Raw genomic sequence first — 16370 nt, 5'->3', positions numbered from 1 at the left:
TGTATAGAGGGCAGACTGAGAGGTAAGAAAAATGTGGACACAACACCCCACATCTCAGCCTGCAGGCATCACTACAGGGGTGGCACCTGGGATAAGCTGAAGTGAGAGAAAGTGCTTCTGCGCAGAAAGTGAGGGGCCAGGAGTTAGACAGACTCCCTTGGTAGGGAGGCAGACAGGAAGAGCGGCCATGGCTAGGCAATGAAGGTAGTAAACTTCCAAGATGGCTGGTCTCTTCCTGGTCCTCCTGACCTGAGTCAAAGGCCTGGGAGCTTCAAACAAAGGTCGAGTGGCTTTTCATCCTGCCTGTAGGACCCCAGCTGAGGGATCAGGGCACATTTACACAAGAGTTCAGATAACAAATTGGCCAACCCTTAGGGGAGGAAGATCCCACAGACACTTAAACACGCCAATTTCCCCTCTGCTTTTCTGAGAATCTTTTCCTCTGTGCGGCTGCTGCATGTGTGTGTCTCATCAAACCCAGGGAAGGCATTTCTTCAACTGCGTCCTCCCGCTCGTTTGAAATTTCTCTGCTGCCAAGTCTTGAGCCCCACAATTTCTCTGTGTTTTAATTCCTTAACTGGCATAAGAAAGGGACCTGATTAGGACCCCTAAAGGTTATAAAAAACATACCTTAGTCTGGAATGTGCAGAACATGTGTGTTAAAAACGGATGCTCCCAAGCCAAGGACAGAACCCTCTTCTCCACCATGGTGCACTCTACATCATCGTCCATCAGCACCACATCTTTCTTTAAGGCTTTTATTGCGAAGAACTGATTGGTTCTCTTGAACTCTGCTAGGAAGACCTACAAGGAAGGGAGACGGCAGCTCTGGTTCAGAATAGGGATTCCTACTCATTAAAGAGACAAAGCAGGGTTAGGAGGGGCCTGTGCTGGGTGGGTAAAGAAAAAGCCTCTCTTGGTTTCTGTCTGGATAGCGTCCCACTGTTCGGATGTCACTAAGAGCTTCAGATCACCCTCCCTTCCCAAGGGTTTCTCTAAACTGTTATGCACTTGGAAGGTGTGTCTTAATGCATGAGAAGTCATGGGGCTGGGGTGTGGCTCAGTAGGTAGAATGCTTGCCAAGCATGCAAGGAGCCCTAGGTTTGACCAAATATGGTGGCCACGTCTCTAATCCCAGTACTTGGGAGGTGAAGGAAGGAAGGAGAAATCAGAAGTTAAAGGTCATCTTCGGCTGCATGGTGAGTTTGAGGCAACCCTGAGCTGTACTGACAGAGCTCAGGATAATTCTCAGTTCTGAGCACTGCACGATAGGCACCGATGACAATGGCACTAAGGGTAACAATGCTGTCCCTGAGCTTAAAGCGTTACCTGCTCAATTTCATGGAATTACTCAGGGGAAGATCTAACCCCAGAGTTTACTTCCCCACTTGATTCCCTCTCTCATATGTTAACAGATGGGATATAATTAAGAGTTTAAACAGCTTTAGCTTTTTTAAAGGAGGCAAGAGAGGACCTCGGCAGTTAGAAGGACATGCCTTTATATAGCTATGGGCATGTGAGCAAAGCCATCGACTCTCTGAGCTTCAGTTTCCTGAGCTTTAAAAGGTCTGTGTGGGTAGGGGGACTTACTTTTTCACTGATTTATAGGACTATGGTGACAACCAATTGAGATGAAGTAAAGTGATCTCAATAAGCTATAAAATGCTTTCTAACTGAGTTAAGAAAACTTTTTTTAAAAGTATTTTAAATTTTATGCTACTTTTTATTTCTGTTAATGTGTGTGTCCCTGAATATGGGCATGGGTTGCGTTGAAGTGCCCAAGGAAGCCAGGAGAGAGAGAGAGAGAGAGAGAGAGAGAGAGAGAGAGAGAGAGAGAGAGAGAGAGAGAGAGAGAGAGAGAGAGAGAGAGAGGAGAGAGAGAGAGGAGGAGAGGAGAGAGAGAGAGAGAGAGAGAGAGAGAGAGAGAGAGAGAGACTGGAGTTCTAGGCAATGGTGAGCAGCCAGTGGTGACTCCAGTCCTTTGTAAGAGAAACGAGTTCTCTTCAGGACTCAGCCATCTCTGGAGCCCCAGAAGCATACTCTTAGCATTTGTTCCTTTTATTGACTTTTAGGAAATGTCAAAGTCAATGGCTCCAAACTGAAATTACAAGGGTCAAGGTTTAAAATGATCCCACGCAGTGGGTGTAGCTCAATTGGTAGCACGCTCACTTTAATGTGCAGAAAAGCCCAGATTCGGATCCGGAGCACTGCATAGACCAGGCATGCTCTGCAGTCCTGCATTCTCAGAACTGGGGAGGTGGAAATAAAAATACCAGGAGTCCAAGGCTGTTCATTCACTGTGTGGTGAGTTTGAGGTCAGCTTGGGCCGACTATGCTTCTTTTGTTTTTTAAAGAGCCAAACAGTTGCTTCTGATAGCTGAGTCGGTAGAGTGATTGGAGCTTGGTTAAGAACTCAGACGATAAGTGATGTAATTTATCAGCCTTGGCTTAAAGGCGGATTGAAAAAAGTAGAAGACTACCATTTTGGTTAGAAGCCATGTTTTCCACAGACAGCTAGAAGAATGATGAAATGCAAATTCCCTCTTAGTCTTCTCAGAAGGAGATATGGGTGAGCTCAGCGTCCGCCTTCTCAGAGTGTAGGGTCTGGCAAAAAGGCACCATGCATTTGGCACAGAGTAAGAAAGTTCTGGGAGCGCAGAATGTCCCTGGGGAGACTTGCTAAGGTGTGTGTCTTTAGCTTACTACCATTCTTATTAACCTTGCTCTAGTGTAGAAACCCACATGGGAACCAAGAAAGAGAAACATTTCATTAACAAAAGCACCCTGTTGGTAATTGTTTCCTTTACTAAACCTTCCTAAAACCAGCTGCAAAGTAAGAGCTAAGAAGGCAATTGCCATCTACATAATGTCCTTTCAATTTTTTGTAACAGGTTATAATTGCACATTAATTGCCACTAAATTATAAAAAAAAACACTGGCTGTAAAATTGCCTATTACACTCAGATTAACACCAAATGAACTGTTGTGGTTTGTACTATTGTGGAACTGAAAATTATTCACGGATCCCAGCTACAGCTTGCAGGGCAGAGTAGGTTTTATGAAAAGAAAATGCATTAGTGTTCAAATGCAAACATATTGGAACATAATATTATTCAGTCGCAGTGGAGGCTCGGGTGCACTTGAGTTTGTTTATTGTTAAATAAACTGGGTAGACACTGCTGGCAAAGTCTGGCCGGCAGGTGCTTAGTGTAAAGCTGGTTTGGGACTCCCACAGTCATGGGATAGTGGCCCTTGGTTAAAATTTTTCTTGGAGTTCCATTTGACACTAGAAAAATAGTCAGGAACCCTAGTAATCAACTACATAACCTTAAAGCCTGTATTTTATAACATCCCCTATAGTTGGTAACTTGGAAATTTTCTGTTGGTACAAACGGTTGAAATTTCTTTGTGAGTGTATGAGCGGTTGTGTGTGTATGACTGCACATATGCACACTGTGGAGTGTGAGTGTGCTCATGCGCTAGCACGCATATGTGTGTATGTGTGTGTGTGCATGTGTATCTGTGCATGTGTGTGCATGTGTGTATGTACACATGTGCATGTATGTATGTGTGTGTGTGTAGTCCAGGCTTCAGCCTCACTTGCTGTTGCTCAGGAGCTGTCCACCTTTCTTTGGCTTTTGAGATGGGGTCTCCTTGGAACTGACTCATGGCTGGCTGGCCAGCAAGCCCAAGGAAACCACTGGTCACCGTGTTTCCAGTGCTTGCATTATAGGCACATGCCACCAAACCTGACTTGTTTATGTGGGTTCTGGGGACTGACTGAGCTTGAATCCTTCAAGCTTGTCACTCAAGCACGTCATCAACTAAGCTGCCCCAACCCTGAGGATACTTTCTTTCTCTTCACATCTCTCCCTTTCTCTCTTGTTTTCTTTTTCTCCTCCTCATTCTGTACTTTGTCTCAATGGCTGACAGAGACAAGTTATTTCCCTCTACTCCAGCCAGTGAGAAGCAAAAGGGGTAGGGAACGGGGACTTTCCCCAAGGTATATATTCTAAGACTTCTTCAAACTATAGACTGTTTAAAATTTTTTAAATTTATTTTTATGTGCATTGATGTTTTGCCTATATTTATGTCTATATGAGGATGCCAGAAGTACAGATGATCGTGAGCTGCCATGTGGGTGCTGGGAGTTGAACCCTGGGCTCTTTACTGCCGAGCCATCTCTCCAGCCCTCAAACTACAGTCAGTGTCTCGGCTGTGTCTTCTCCCTCCTCCCCTTCACGTGTCAAGGTGAAATCTTGGTCCCTAGTACTTCAAGAGTGTGAACATATTTGGAGATGGGCCTCTAAATGGGTAATTAAGGTTAACTGAGGTCACTCCTTAGGCACAAGAGATGCAAAACAATACTCTAGGCATGGGGAAGAATCAATGGAAACAAAACAAAACAAAACCAGTGTGAACAGGAAATGGTCACTTTTCTGATTCTTTGGTGCTCAAACTCAGGAGCATGTGATATGTGTAGGCTTAAAGCAAATGGCCTCGGGGCCAAAGACCCGTAGGAAATGGAGACTGCTATTACCATTGTGTCACTCAGCTCCCCACTTAATGGTGGCTGTTCTCTGTCCTCTCACGGCACATTAGGGCGCGCTCTTGCCACTTATTTACACCGTCTGGTCCTAGGAATTTATTGTCACCTCCTAGGAGCTTTGGTGTGAAGTCCTTGGCGGCATACCTTGCCAAAACTTCCCTTCCCCAGCATTTTGTGCAGGACAAAGTCATCAATCTTCAGTTTCAGCTGCAGAGAGACTCTTTGCATGGTCACTTCCGGTGCAGGAGGATGGCTTGTTTTATCTGTCCCATCCAAAGGGGACTCCCAGGAAATTCCCTGGGGCTCTGAAAACAGCAGATCAGGTGTTAAATGTGAACAGGTAAGGTCACTGTAGACACTCAGGGCACCCACCCACTTCCTTCCTCCAAGTCTCAGTCTGACGTCCCATCTAATTTAGTTTAGCCCCTCTCCACCTGTCTTTACATCTGCTCTTTGGGATATGGGATGAGTTTCTGTCTAGCCAATAGCCTGGGAAATGGTCTAATTTAAGAAATGGTGGATGGGGAGACCTGATGGCACTCAGAGGAAGGATAGCAGGCTACCAAGAAGAGACTTGATACCCTATGAGTATATATAGGGGGAGGAAGTCCCCCTTAGTCACAGTCATAGGGGAGGGGAGTAAGGGGAAAATGGGAGGGAGGGAGGAATGGGAGGATACAAGGGATGGGATAACCATTGAGATGTAATATGAATAAATTAATAAAAAAAAAAAAGGAATAGTGGACTCAGAATCAGGATTAAGGTGGCTGTGGTGGTGCACACCTTTAATCCCAGCACTTGGGAGTCAGAGACAGAGGCACATGGATCTCCGTGGGTTCAAGGCCAGCCTGGTCTAGAGTGTGAATTCTAGGAAAGCCAGGGATACACAGAGAAACAGTGTCTCAAACACACACACACACACACACAAAACGAAAACAAACAAACAGAAAGAAAAAGAAAAAAGAATAAGAAGAAAAGAAAAATAGACTGGACTCTATCAAAGGCTAAGCATTTATGTGTGTGAGGGAGAAGGAGGAAGGAAGAGAGGGGGGATGAGAGGGAGATAGAGAAGGAGAGAGAGAGAGAGAGAGAGAGAGAGAGAGAGAGAGAGAGAGAGAGAGAGAGAGATATTGGTTGGTTGGGCTGGTTGCTAAAGATCTGGACCACATTGTGTTTTGTGGTCTTCAAGGCAAGATGCTGTCTGCACCATCATCACTGAGACTGATCTTCCTAACTTCTTAGAAATCCTCTGAGATGGGATTTAAATCTTTCTTTTAAAATTTTACATCAATTTAGTCTGGATTCTGGGAATCCTTACCTTATAACAATCACAGTAACATTATTTCTTTGTGTGAATGAATATGTGTATGTGAGGGGGTACATATGTGCGTGCGCACGCGTGCATGTGTGTGTGTGAAGCCAGAAGTCAGCCTCAACTGTCATTCTTCAGGTACCATCTACCTTGTTTTTTGAGGCAGGATTCTAAACTGGCGGGGAACATGCCAACTTGGCAAGGCTGGCTATTAGTGGGACCCAGGGATACACTGGGATTACAGATATATATCACCATGTACAGATTAAAAAAAAATATTGGCTTGGGGATTGAACTCAGGTCCTTCTGCTTGTAATACAAGCACTTACCAACTGAGCCATCTCTCCAGTCCTTTACACCGCTTAATATTCTTTAAGTCCAAAGAGCATACTTTATAATGTTTGTTGAAATGATTCGGAGCCCAGAACCATGCAGCTGCGTTTTCCCTTGAACTACCTTCCAGCAGTAAGTGAAAGGAGGGCTAAGGCTTCGCGTCTGACTCGATTCTTTCTTTCTGTCTTGAAACCCCACCGAGGAGTCTCAGAGGTGCAGGACAGCAGCAGTAACGGTGCCCCCTCCTCGTCTTGCCTCACAGTAGATCAGTGTCTGTAAAACCACTTAACGTGGACAGGATGTGACATCCTCGAACCCTACCACCAGCAACCCCCTCACAAAGAAATCCTAGTTGGGTGTATTTCAGTTTTACTCTTTAAAAGAATAGTAACGGAGGGGGAAACATCATCAGGATATATTGTATGAGAAATGAATGTATTTTTAATTAACAACAACAACAACAAAGAAATAAAGAAAGAAAAGAAAAGAAAGTAGGGGCCTTGAGGTTGAAGATTGGGTTTGTAATCTTTAAATAGAGACAAATGAAGTCCATTAGACTAGGACACGAAGAACTCAAATCTAGAGCCTGCAGGGTCAAGTCGACTGTCATCAAACACTGACGTGGACAGTCACCCACTGTGATAGCTACCTCTTTTCCCAGGTATCGGTGCGCATGGTGGCCTGGTTTCGTTTTTCATGGCACATGGGAGACCGATTTCAACCGGGCCTTCTCGGAAGATGTGTTCTGAATCTCTTAAGGAGCGAGCCTAGGTCATAAAACAGGGTCAGACAACCCAACCACCATCTCCCACCCACAAAAAGCACACTGTGCTGTCCCTGAGGACAACATGTGTGGGGCAGCCAGAGCTTTTCTTCCCTGCAGTCCTCTTAACATTCCTTGGTCTTGCAAGCATCTGCTGCATTTAATGCACCAGCAGCAGGGACTTAGCTCTTTTGCACACTTGAAAGAGAACTAGCTGGAAGCTGCCATACAAATAGCCTCTTTCTATAACAAATAAGGTCAGAAAAGAAGGTCAGTGAAAATACAGAATATAGAAGATAATGCCAAGTCTCAATGAGCATTGGTTCGGAAGAGATGAGAATTTAACCAATGACAAGGCATAAGTGGCCAGACAAAAGTTGCCCAGACTGAGTGTCCTGAGACAATTCTGGAGATGATTCTGGTAAATAGATATTTTTTTTCCTTCAGCTTCTTGGACAGCCCTAAAATATAGATATAAAGCTGGCAGTAAATCCTTAAGAACTTTAGTGAATTTGCTTTTTTCTCTACCTGGCATTCTACGAAAAATTTAAGGTATTGTAAGTAGTCAGACAGATGTATGGATTCACTGAGTATCTCTCAAAGGTGGCAATATGGGCATAAAGATGAAAAGATCGAGGCGAGTGTTCAGAAGGACACTCAGGGACATCCTGTAGGGTAGACACAGCGAGAAAGTGAAGGGCTTGAGTGGCCCTGGCTGAGTGGACACAGGGGGCTAATATCATCAGCTCAACAGGGTTAATATCCTCAGCTCAACGTCTTCTTTACCTGCTGGGTGCTTTCAATCATTGCTAGCGCTTCAGCCATTAGCTTCTGGTTTATACCACAGAGATTGGCGACCTTTGTCTGGCATCGGTGGTGGACGTTCATACCACATGCTGAAAGGAAGAAAGCAGTCCATGAGGAGCAGCGAGAGAGACCCTGAGCACTACAAAATGACACCTTCATGAGGGCTCATCAGTCCCATCTCCCGGCAAGAAAGTCCGCAGTTGATACTGTGGCTGAGATGGACCATGGATAGGAGCACCATGCTGACACTGGTTCTATTGATAATGTTAGAATATGCTAGGATTCAAGTAGGTACCTTCCCACTGGGGACTGTCACCTTTCCCAGCTGTGCTGGGTGGAGCTTCTCCACTCTTGGGAATGAAGCCTCAACTGTGGCCTCAGCCTGAAGAAGGAAAACGGCTCGTTAAGGGACAGTAGTGGGCAGGAGGAAAGAGGCCCAGAGACCATGGGCTCGCTTTAGGAGGAGGTACTGTTAATAAGCTTCCCAGTTGGTGATAATGGGGCCATGAAATGGGGGCATAGAGGATGGCTGTGTCTCCTGTGAACAGAACTAAGAGACTGGATGGGACTTTGGAAGGGGAAAAAAATTTCAAACACTTGTGTGCCCAGGAGTGAAGGAAGCTTTCTGATGGGACAGCAGTGCCAGGTTATAGCAGTACCCCTAGAAGGACTGGACCCAGGCAGTAGGATGAAACCACATAGCCTTCCACAGAAGCCATGAGAAGAAAGTCACAGACTTCATCACTGGGGTGTACATGGTGATACCAACATCAGCCTGACAGCTGGGTGGAGATCATGCCTCAGTTTTCAGCCCCCCCCCAACACATGCATCTGCAGGATGCATTTACAGGAAGGGCAGAGGACCCCTACAGTTATTGGAATTGTGCTTAATTTTAATATCAAGGTCATAAAGAAAACAGAACTTCATACATATGAGTTAGCATCTTGACTTTACACCTGTGACACAGTTAACAGAGAGAGCGCCTCAGAGAAGAGAGCACAGTGCTGTCATCTCCATAGGTCTTGTGAGATGTGGTTTTCTAGTTTTTCCACAGAAAAAGCAAGAGACGTGGTCACTATGTGAGCACCAGTAATGGGGAGGATGGTGTTTCCTGATCACAGCTAACCTTGCCCCAAGGGTTTCTGAGTGGGATCTTCAGGGCTCCTCCCCCCCTTCCAGGACTAATGCTGTCTACATCAGCTTCTAACTCTTAGACCCTACAAGCATTCGGATCCACAAGCCCTGATAATACAATAAAGGCCTGACTTAAACTTCCTGTTACCCCAGGATTCCCCCCTTTTACCTATAGGGGATAAACGCCACTATTACATCATGTTATTAGTTTTTAGAAAAAAAATTCTTTTGAAAGATCTCCATTACAATTAACAGGAAAACTAGAGTAAGGACTCTAAGCTCCAGTGGTTGGAATTCTATCCTCAGGTGGCACTTGGCGTCTACCAAACTACTCAAGCATTATCCTAGTAGAATCGGGCAGTTAAGAGCCAAACTTTAATCTTCACTGCTTAAGTTCAAAGAGCTTCACACAGTGGCTACAGATCAGCAAGTACAACTTCTCTCTCACCATTAAAGTTTATTGCATTGTTATATATTAAAATATCCAGGTGGGGCTGGAAGGTGGCTCAGTGGTTTGGAGCACTTGCTGCTCTTGGAAAGGATCCAAGTTTGGTTTCCAGCACCCATGTCATCCAGCTCATGACCTCCCGTGACTCCAGCTCCAGGGGACCCAATGCCCTCTTCTGACCTCCACGGACACAGAGGGACACACAACTGAAGATAAAACAGAACTTTAAGATCTCAAGGCAAAATTGTGGCAGCCTTTATCTTTTAAGTGGTCCACATTTTTCTAGATAGTTCATCATAAAACAAACAAAACGTTATTATGTAAATAAGCTTCATTTGCTACAAAGGATAAAGTAAAATCTTCTGGGTATGTTTAAAATCTTTAATGGTGGCACTACAAAAATCTGCATTGTTGGTATGACTATATCGGATTTGTTTAGTAGGTTTTACAACTTTTATATTTGGTTGCTGATGTTGGACGGAGTCTTGCCCATGTAGCCCAGGCTGGCTGTGAACTGGTCATTCTCCTGTCTCAGCTTCCCAAGTCCTGGGAGTACAGGTATATGTAAGTAAGACACCAAATAAGAAGTAGGTACATTGGGATTTTTATTTTACTTTGCTCCTTAAAATTGCTGCCAGGTCTAAAAGCTTGACTTTGATGCTCAGTCAGGAAGAAAGGCCTTTATTCCCATTGTTACTAACCTATCAGGTGGAAACTTGACCTCTGTGAGCGCAAATAATGCCTTCTGATGACTATTTTCATGGGAATTACTTTGGGGAGAGAAAGGAGACAGCGTAGAGGCCGAAAGAGCAGGGTCCTCAAGGAGCTGGCTGATGAGGAGGTGGGGTAAAGCTGGGGCAGGGAGACGACAGGGACAAAGCGAACTAGAGGAAGGGATGAGTAAAGTCAAAAAAGGGAAGATGAAGGCTGGTGGAGAAAACAGGAATACTGGGGGATACGGGAAAACAGACCTGGAGATTGAAATGGGGGAGGGGAAGGGAGGGAGGGGAAGGGAGGAAGGGGAAGGGAGGGAAGGAATGGGGGAAAAAAGGGAAGGGGATTCTGTGAAATACAGATAGTAGGAGAGGGGGAGGGGATGGAATGGGAAGGAAAGAATGTTAGGAAATATCCCTGTGAGATAACGCAGGGAACCTTCAGGGAAGTTCTAAGCTTCGAGATCATGCTGGCAAGAGCAGCTCTGCTTGCCAAGTAGGCACCAAGGCTCCGAGGAAGCGAAGCCTACCGTGAAGTGGTGCAGGAGGAGCACGCAGTGAGAGTGTTGTCATTTGCCTTTCTGCTTACACAGTTAGGATATTAGAAAATCATTGTCACCTAAGAGTTAATAATATTGTCCATAGTCCTGCATGTTTGTTTGTTTGTTTTTACAAACAGGCATATGGAGGAAAGGACACAAACAGGACTTTGGGATTCATAAAGACATTCTTAAGGTCATTCTGACTGCCAGTGACCCCCATGATAACAGTCTGTAAACGCTGCTCCTCCTGCCTCCACTAAGGTGCCATTCCTGGGGCTCACCAGGTACATGAACCCCACTGAGCTGATGAAGAGGAGAGGTGGAAGAAGATGGACTTTCATGCTTAGGAGGACATCTCCAGCTCTTAAAGGAGAAGAGAAAACAGATAATGCTGCAAAGTAAAGAAAAGCTGCAGAGGAGTGTTAACTCAGAACATGGCTGCAGAGGTGTGGTAACTCAGAACATGGCTGCTCTGGCAAGAGATTATATCCAAAGACCTTCTAACTGTGTGCGATCTGGCTGGAATACAAACATGCCTTTAATCCAGGAGACAGAGGCAAACAGACCTGAGTTCAAAGCCAGCCTGGTAAGGAGCAAGTATCAAGTAAAGAAAAGCTTAGGTCCAGGTGTGGTGGTACATGCCTTTAATCCCAACCAAAGGTAAAGTTAGTTTGTAGAAGGAAGCGCCCATGTTTGAAAGTGATGTCTAATTGAGTAGCAGAAAGGTGACAACTCAGAGATTTGACCGAATAGGATACACCCAACTCTCATGAGAAGAGAGAGGAAAGGGAAGCTACTTAAGAGGCAGTTTTAGGGAGAGAGGAGGCAGTTTTACCAGGACAGTAATAGAGAGATGAGTCACAGAGAGAGAACTCAGGTGAAGACAGAACAAGGCAGAAAATGAGAAGAAGCCAAAAGATTAGAAGAGCTTGCTGAGTTATTTTGAGGCCAAGCAGAGCAATTCCAGGCCAAGAGAGAAGCCAGATTAAATAAGTCAGCTGGGAGAAGAATTAGAGCCCAAAAGGCTGAGTTGAACCAGCCAGGCCAGAGCTCAGAAAAAACAAGGGTGAATTTATTAAGCAGTAAGCCTCTGAGGCTAAAACCATTCTAGGCCTGGCCTCGATTGTACAGAGGCCAGAAGCTTCCAGGACTAGGCCTAGGCCAGCATAAGGAGGAAGTAAGCCTCCCAGATAACAACTGAGCCAGGAGGAATAAAAGTTACTTTTACAGAAAGGCCGATATATATAATAATTTGTCACCAGAAAGGTCTTTGTTGCGGTAAGAAACGGTCTTGTGAATCACCCAGAGTTCCCCTTCTCCTTCTCTCTCACCTGGAAAGGTGGGGTGCTTTGCCTCTCACCTGAAAAGGTGGGGTGCTTTGCCACTCTTTCTTAGACATTTTTGTCCTTGTGACTCCCTAATTATAGCATTTCAGTTTTTAAACTTGGGAATTTTAGATCAAGAATGCCTTGTTTCTCTTTTCACTGTAGGTCTGAGGACTTCCATTATCAGCGAAGAGTGGCTTGTATATAAATTCAATAAAAACAAAATGATATAATACTAATTATAGCTTAGAAATAACCCAGTAACCTGCAATGAGCCAATCCCCAGAGGAAGGAAGAGGGTGGTCAGTCCTGGGTACAGTCTCCTCTTGGCACTTGGAGTTTACAGCCATAGTTTAGAAGTGCACTCTGCAGCTAAAGTCCCAGAATTCCTCTCACTAGACCCGTCCACTAGACAAATTCATTTGCATGTTTTCTCTTTGATGGTGTGACAGGAAAAATCTCATTAGCTGGTGCTAAGAAAAATGGGCTCCACACAGCTTGGTCTGCTAGAATTAATATGGGATAGTCCTGAATCTAAGGAGACAGCAGATTAAAATGTCCTTGGCAAAAGGACCAGTCAAAAGAGGAATGCTGTCTTCCTGTCACTCCAGGGGAGAGGTATAACATTGAAATATAGGGACAGGATATTTGACCTTGACCATGAACTATTAAGCTTTGATCTTGAATTATTGAACCTTGACCTTGACCCTAAGTTACTGAGCCTCAAACTTGAATCTGACTTTCTCATATATGAAGACATCATGATGTCTCAGGGAGGTGGCATTCATTTTCGTGGGCACATAAGGATGGGCACAGAGGTCATCACTCTAGAGTCTCTCTGCGTCCCTTCGCGAGGCACAGGCAACCTTGGGGCTGCGCACAGGACCCACAATGACTCCCCACAATGACTCCCATGCACTCACCATCACACTTGAGTCCTTGCCTCGCCAGCCCCCACAGCAGGGTCCCACAATGCTCACAGAAGGTTGGGCTCTTGTAGTTATAGACTTTGAATCGGTGTGGCATGTCGATCTTGAATCTCTCCTTGTGGAACTAAAAGACAGATGGAAGGCCTGGCTGCATGGGTGTCCCCAGGTCTCAAACTTTGGATAGTCTCCTGGATGCATCGCTCACCGTGATTGTAGTGAGAACATGGGCAGCATAAGTCCTCTACCCATCCTACTGCCTACCACCTTCCTGAGGCAGCTGGAGAAGCTGGCAGCCCTTCCAGGTGCGAGCACACATGTGTGAGCACATCTGCATGTGCCAAAGCTTGTGCCAAGCACCAGGGTCATAGCTCATGTCTGAGGCATCTGTCTTGACAGATGGGGTTACTGTGTCAGGGAGAGGGGATATGGGCAGTTTTTTTCAAATGGGAGCTAAGGAGGCACTCATTTGCTGTTTGCACAATGCCAATACAAAAATTAGGCCAAGGTCTAGGAACATTTGAAATGTTGAGAGGAGGCCCAATGGTCTCGAGATAGGACAGCTGGAGACTCTTGGTCTGATCTTTGTGTATGAGAACTAAGGAACCACACAGGGTTAGTGAATACCTGTAAGGTGGTGAGTTAGACTTGAGAAACACGTGCAAATTACATAGTAGGGCTTGAAGACTCGGTAATGAAAAATAGTGTAAAGTATTTTTATGTTGATTTTTTTTATACTGATTATATACTGAAATAGTAATAGCCTTGGTTCAATTAACTATATGGCTAAAATGAATTTTACCTGTTCCTCCTTTATTTAGCTTTATTTTTGTGGTTCTAGGGATTGAAGCTAGGGCCTCTCACACCACACCCCAGACAAGCACACTAGCACTAAGCCATGCTGCTCGCCTGCTTTATATTTTCTATAGACAGAGTCCTGCTGAACTGACCAGCCTGACATTGAACTCACTCTGTAGCTCACACAGGCCTTGAACTTTTAATCATCCTGCTTCAGTGCTGTGAGCTGCAGCCCTGCAGCACCACACCCTGTCTGTCTCTTTCTTCTTTGCTGTGGCCAATTGAAAGGTTAAAATTACACACATGTGTCTCATCTTATTTCTGTGGGGCAGTACTGTTCCAGGGTTAGGTGAACAACAAAACCCTGATACAATGGCCCCTTGAATGTACAAGAGATAAAGATAACCCAGAGAACAAATTATTACCCTTCAAAACACTTAACTCACGGTGTCTAGACAGCTTGTGTTCACCAAAGCTTTTAGTAGCTATTGAGATTAAGAGTGAGGCTGACAATCCCATTTGATGGAAAAGTCAAAGAGAATAAATAAGTGGAATCTAAATATGCCAGTACCATGGTCTCCCGGCTGTTGATAGCTGATCCTGTGCACTTGGCTATCACTTTGTCGATACACTTCTTGTGAATTGCTGCATTGCATTCTGCAAAGAGACAATTGCCATTTGTGATTTCTGGTGGTCAAGGAACAAACCAAAGAACCCCGAGGATGCCAGCAAAATGCTTTGTACTCACGTCGGCACTGGTAGCCCTGTTTGTTCAGGCCCCTGTAACAAAGCAGTGCTGGATTAAATTCCATGTTCACATCGACATGAGCCACAGACACATTCCAGAGGTAAATGGGACTGCAGACATCCCTGAGACCACAGTGTGCTTCCTCAGACCAGTAACCCACATGCATCGCTTACCAAGAAGGTATTTTAAGTTCACGTTACTTTACTTAATTTATTTTATAACCAATTAAATGAGATGAATTCCTTCTCATTTTTGCATCTTCAAGCAAACATATGCCTACAACACCAGAACTTAATGTATCACAAGCTCCTCCCAGCAATAAATTTCTATGCCCCTCGCTGAAAAAGTCACTGTCTCATTTAAAAAGGCATCACCTCACTCACTCTTGGCTTATACACCGATGAGCATGCTCATCTGTAAGGTTATCTTATTTCCTTATTCTGGGACCCTGAGAATCAGCCACCCACAGAGCTCAGTCTAAAGACGCATTCCTGAGCAGCACTGGAGATTACAAACAAAGGAAGCAAAGGAGGTCGGTGATTAGAGAAAATCCTGCTAATGAGCATTCGCCCTAATCTGCTGGCTGGATGTTACCCCATGAAGTGGGACTTGTGCAGTAAAGGTTCTGCAGGAGCCCAAGGGACCAGCGTCTCTTAGCAGGCACAGATGTTGGGAGCAGAAGCAAGCACCATTTCACTCCCACTCTACCATAGCTTTTGCTGCGTGGTTACACTCATCTCCGAGGCTAAGACACCCAAGAGCTTCATTTTAGCCATTTGTTACAGTAGGGTAGTGCTGTCTAGTGCAAACTGCAGCAATGCGGCAGTTGGGCTGTTGGGGTGATGAAGATGTTGACTATAAAATCATCTGGCTTTGCTTACTATAACAGTACACCCTCATCTCTTCCGTCCCTCGTATACCAGCAGCTCTCATTTGGCCAAAACCAAAACTCTGTTGGGCCTTCTTACCGTTTGGCTCTGATATGCCCCAAAGCTGATGTTTTGGGAGCCAGCCAATGGCGATATTTGAACCAAAAGGAGCCCAGACCTGGTAGAAGGGAGTAAGGCCATGGGGAGTGTGCCCTTGGAGAGAATGCTAGGACTCTGGCGCTTTCTCTCCCCTCGCTTGCTTCCTTCCTCAAAGCAGTCCTGTCCCTTCTCAAAGCCTTGCCTTGTCACATGACTAAAATAAAAGGGACAGGCAACATTTTTTTGGGAGCTGTTAGTCCCTCACAGCAGAGCACACAGTGCTTAGCAGTGACAGAATGCATAGCTCTAAGCCTGTGAGAAAAATGCCAAGTTACTGTACCAGACAAATTCATGGCAGACAGAGCAAAATGTGGGTTGAGGGAAAAAGGTGGCTGTGAACTCGTGACACTTGACGTGGTGGACTTTAGCCTGTTTGATGGCTCCTCGGCGATGATGCAATGCAAAGAATCCTTCGTTCTCAAATTCGCTCATGTCCTTCGTGTCTGTAGAGAGAAGACAGGGATCCGTGAAGCAACATGATGGTCACAGCACTTGGGGGTGGGGGGCCGAAGCTGTGAGTGCGAGGTGTACATGCTGACCCTCCCTGGGCTCATGAAGGTGCAAACTGCTCTAATTTGACAGTATGGAATCACCATATGAGGCATTGCTAAAGGGTTGGTTTGGTCTGTTGTTTACTTCTCTGAGCCCTGTTCAGTTTCTAAAACTAGAATTCTGACATTTCAAGTCTGTGATTCCACAGAGTGACGCGACTGACAGTGACATGAGAAGGCGGGGACTCTGGTGTCAGTATGCTTGCCTAGAGCTGGGTTTAGACAGATTACCAAAGGCTTAAGGGAGCTGCCCAACCCTTTGTGTGAGGGCAAAGAACTTTGGAGGAGAAGTTTAATGTTCTGCTTCCTGATGGCAACAGAGATCAGATACGTGAGCTCCAGCTTCTGCTATAGAAAGTGCCAGAAAATTAAGAGTTCAAAGTTAAGGTTTT

At 45.2% G+C, this 16370-nt stretch overlaps 1 protein-coding gene across 1 annotated transcript in view; it reads right to left on the bottom strand.

The window, feature by feature from the left end:
- Prkcq (protein kinase C theta) overlaps positions 1 to 16370 on the bottom strand; it is a 132221-nt gene that overhangs the window by 44028 nt on the left and 71823 nt on the right. Inside the window, exons 5-12 of the mRNA XM_051151438.1 lie at positions 15708 to 15870; positions 14400 to 14431; positions 14223 to 14308; positions 12851 to 12980; positions 7744 to 7853; positions 6844 to 6961; positions 4694 to 4854; positions 631 to 804 (exon numbers count right to left, since the gene is read on the bottom strand). Coding sequence (XP_051007395.1) covers positions 631 to 804; positions 4694 to 4854; positions 6844 to 6961; positions 7744 to 7853; positions 12851 to 12980; positions 14223 to 14308; positions 14400 to 14431; positions 15708 to 15870 — 974 coding nt within the window. The remainder of the gene's footprint in view (positions 1 to 630; positions 805 to 4693; positions 4855 to 6843; positions 6962 to 7743; positions 7854 to 12850; positions 12981 to 14222; positions 14309 to 14399; positions 14432 to 15707; positions 15871 to 16370) is intronic.

The sequence above is a fragment of the Acomys russatus genome, chromosome 9 (assembly GCF_903995435.1).
Source record: "Acomys russatus chromosome 9, mAcoRus1.1, whole genome shotgun sequence".
Lineage (NCBI taxonomy): Eukaryota > Metazoa > Chordata > Mammalia > Rodentia > Muridae > Acomys > Acomys russatus.
The sequence above is the reverse complement of the archived record's forward strand: the minus strand, read 5'-3'. Positions and strand labels throughout refer to the sequence as shown.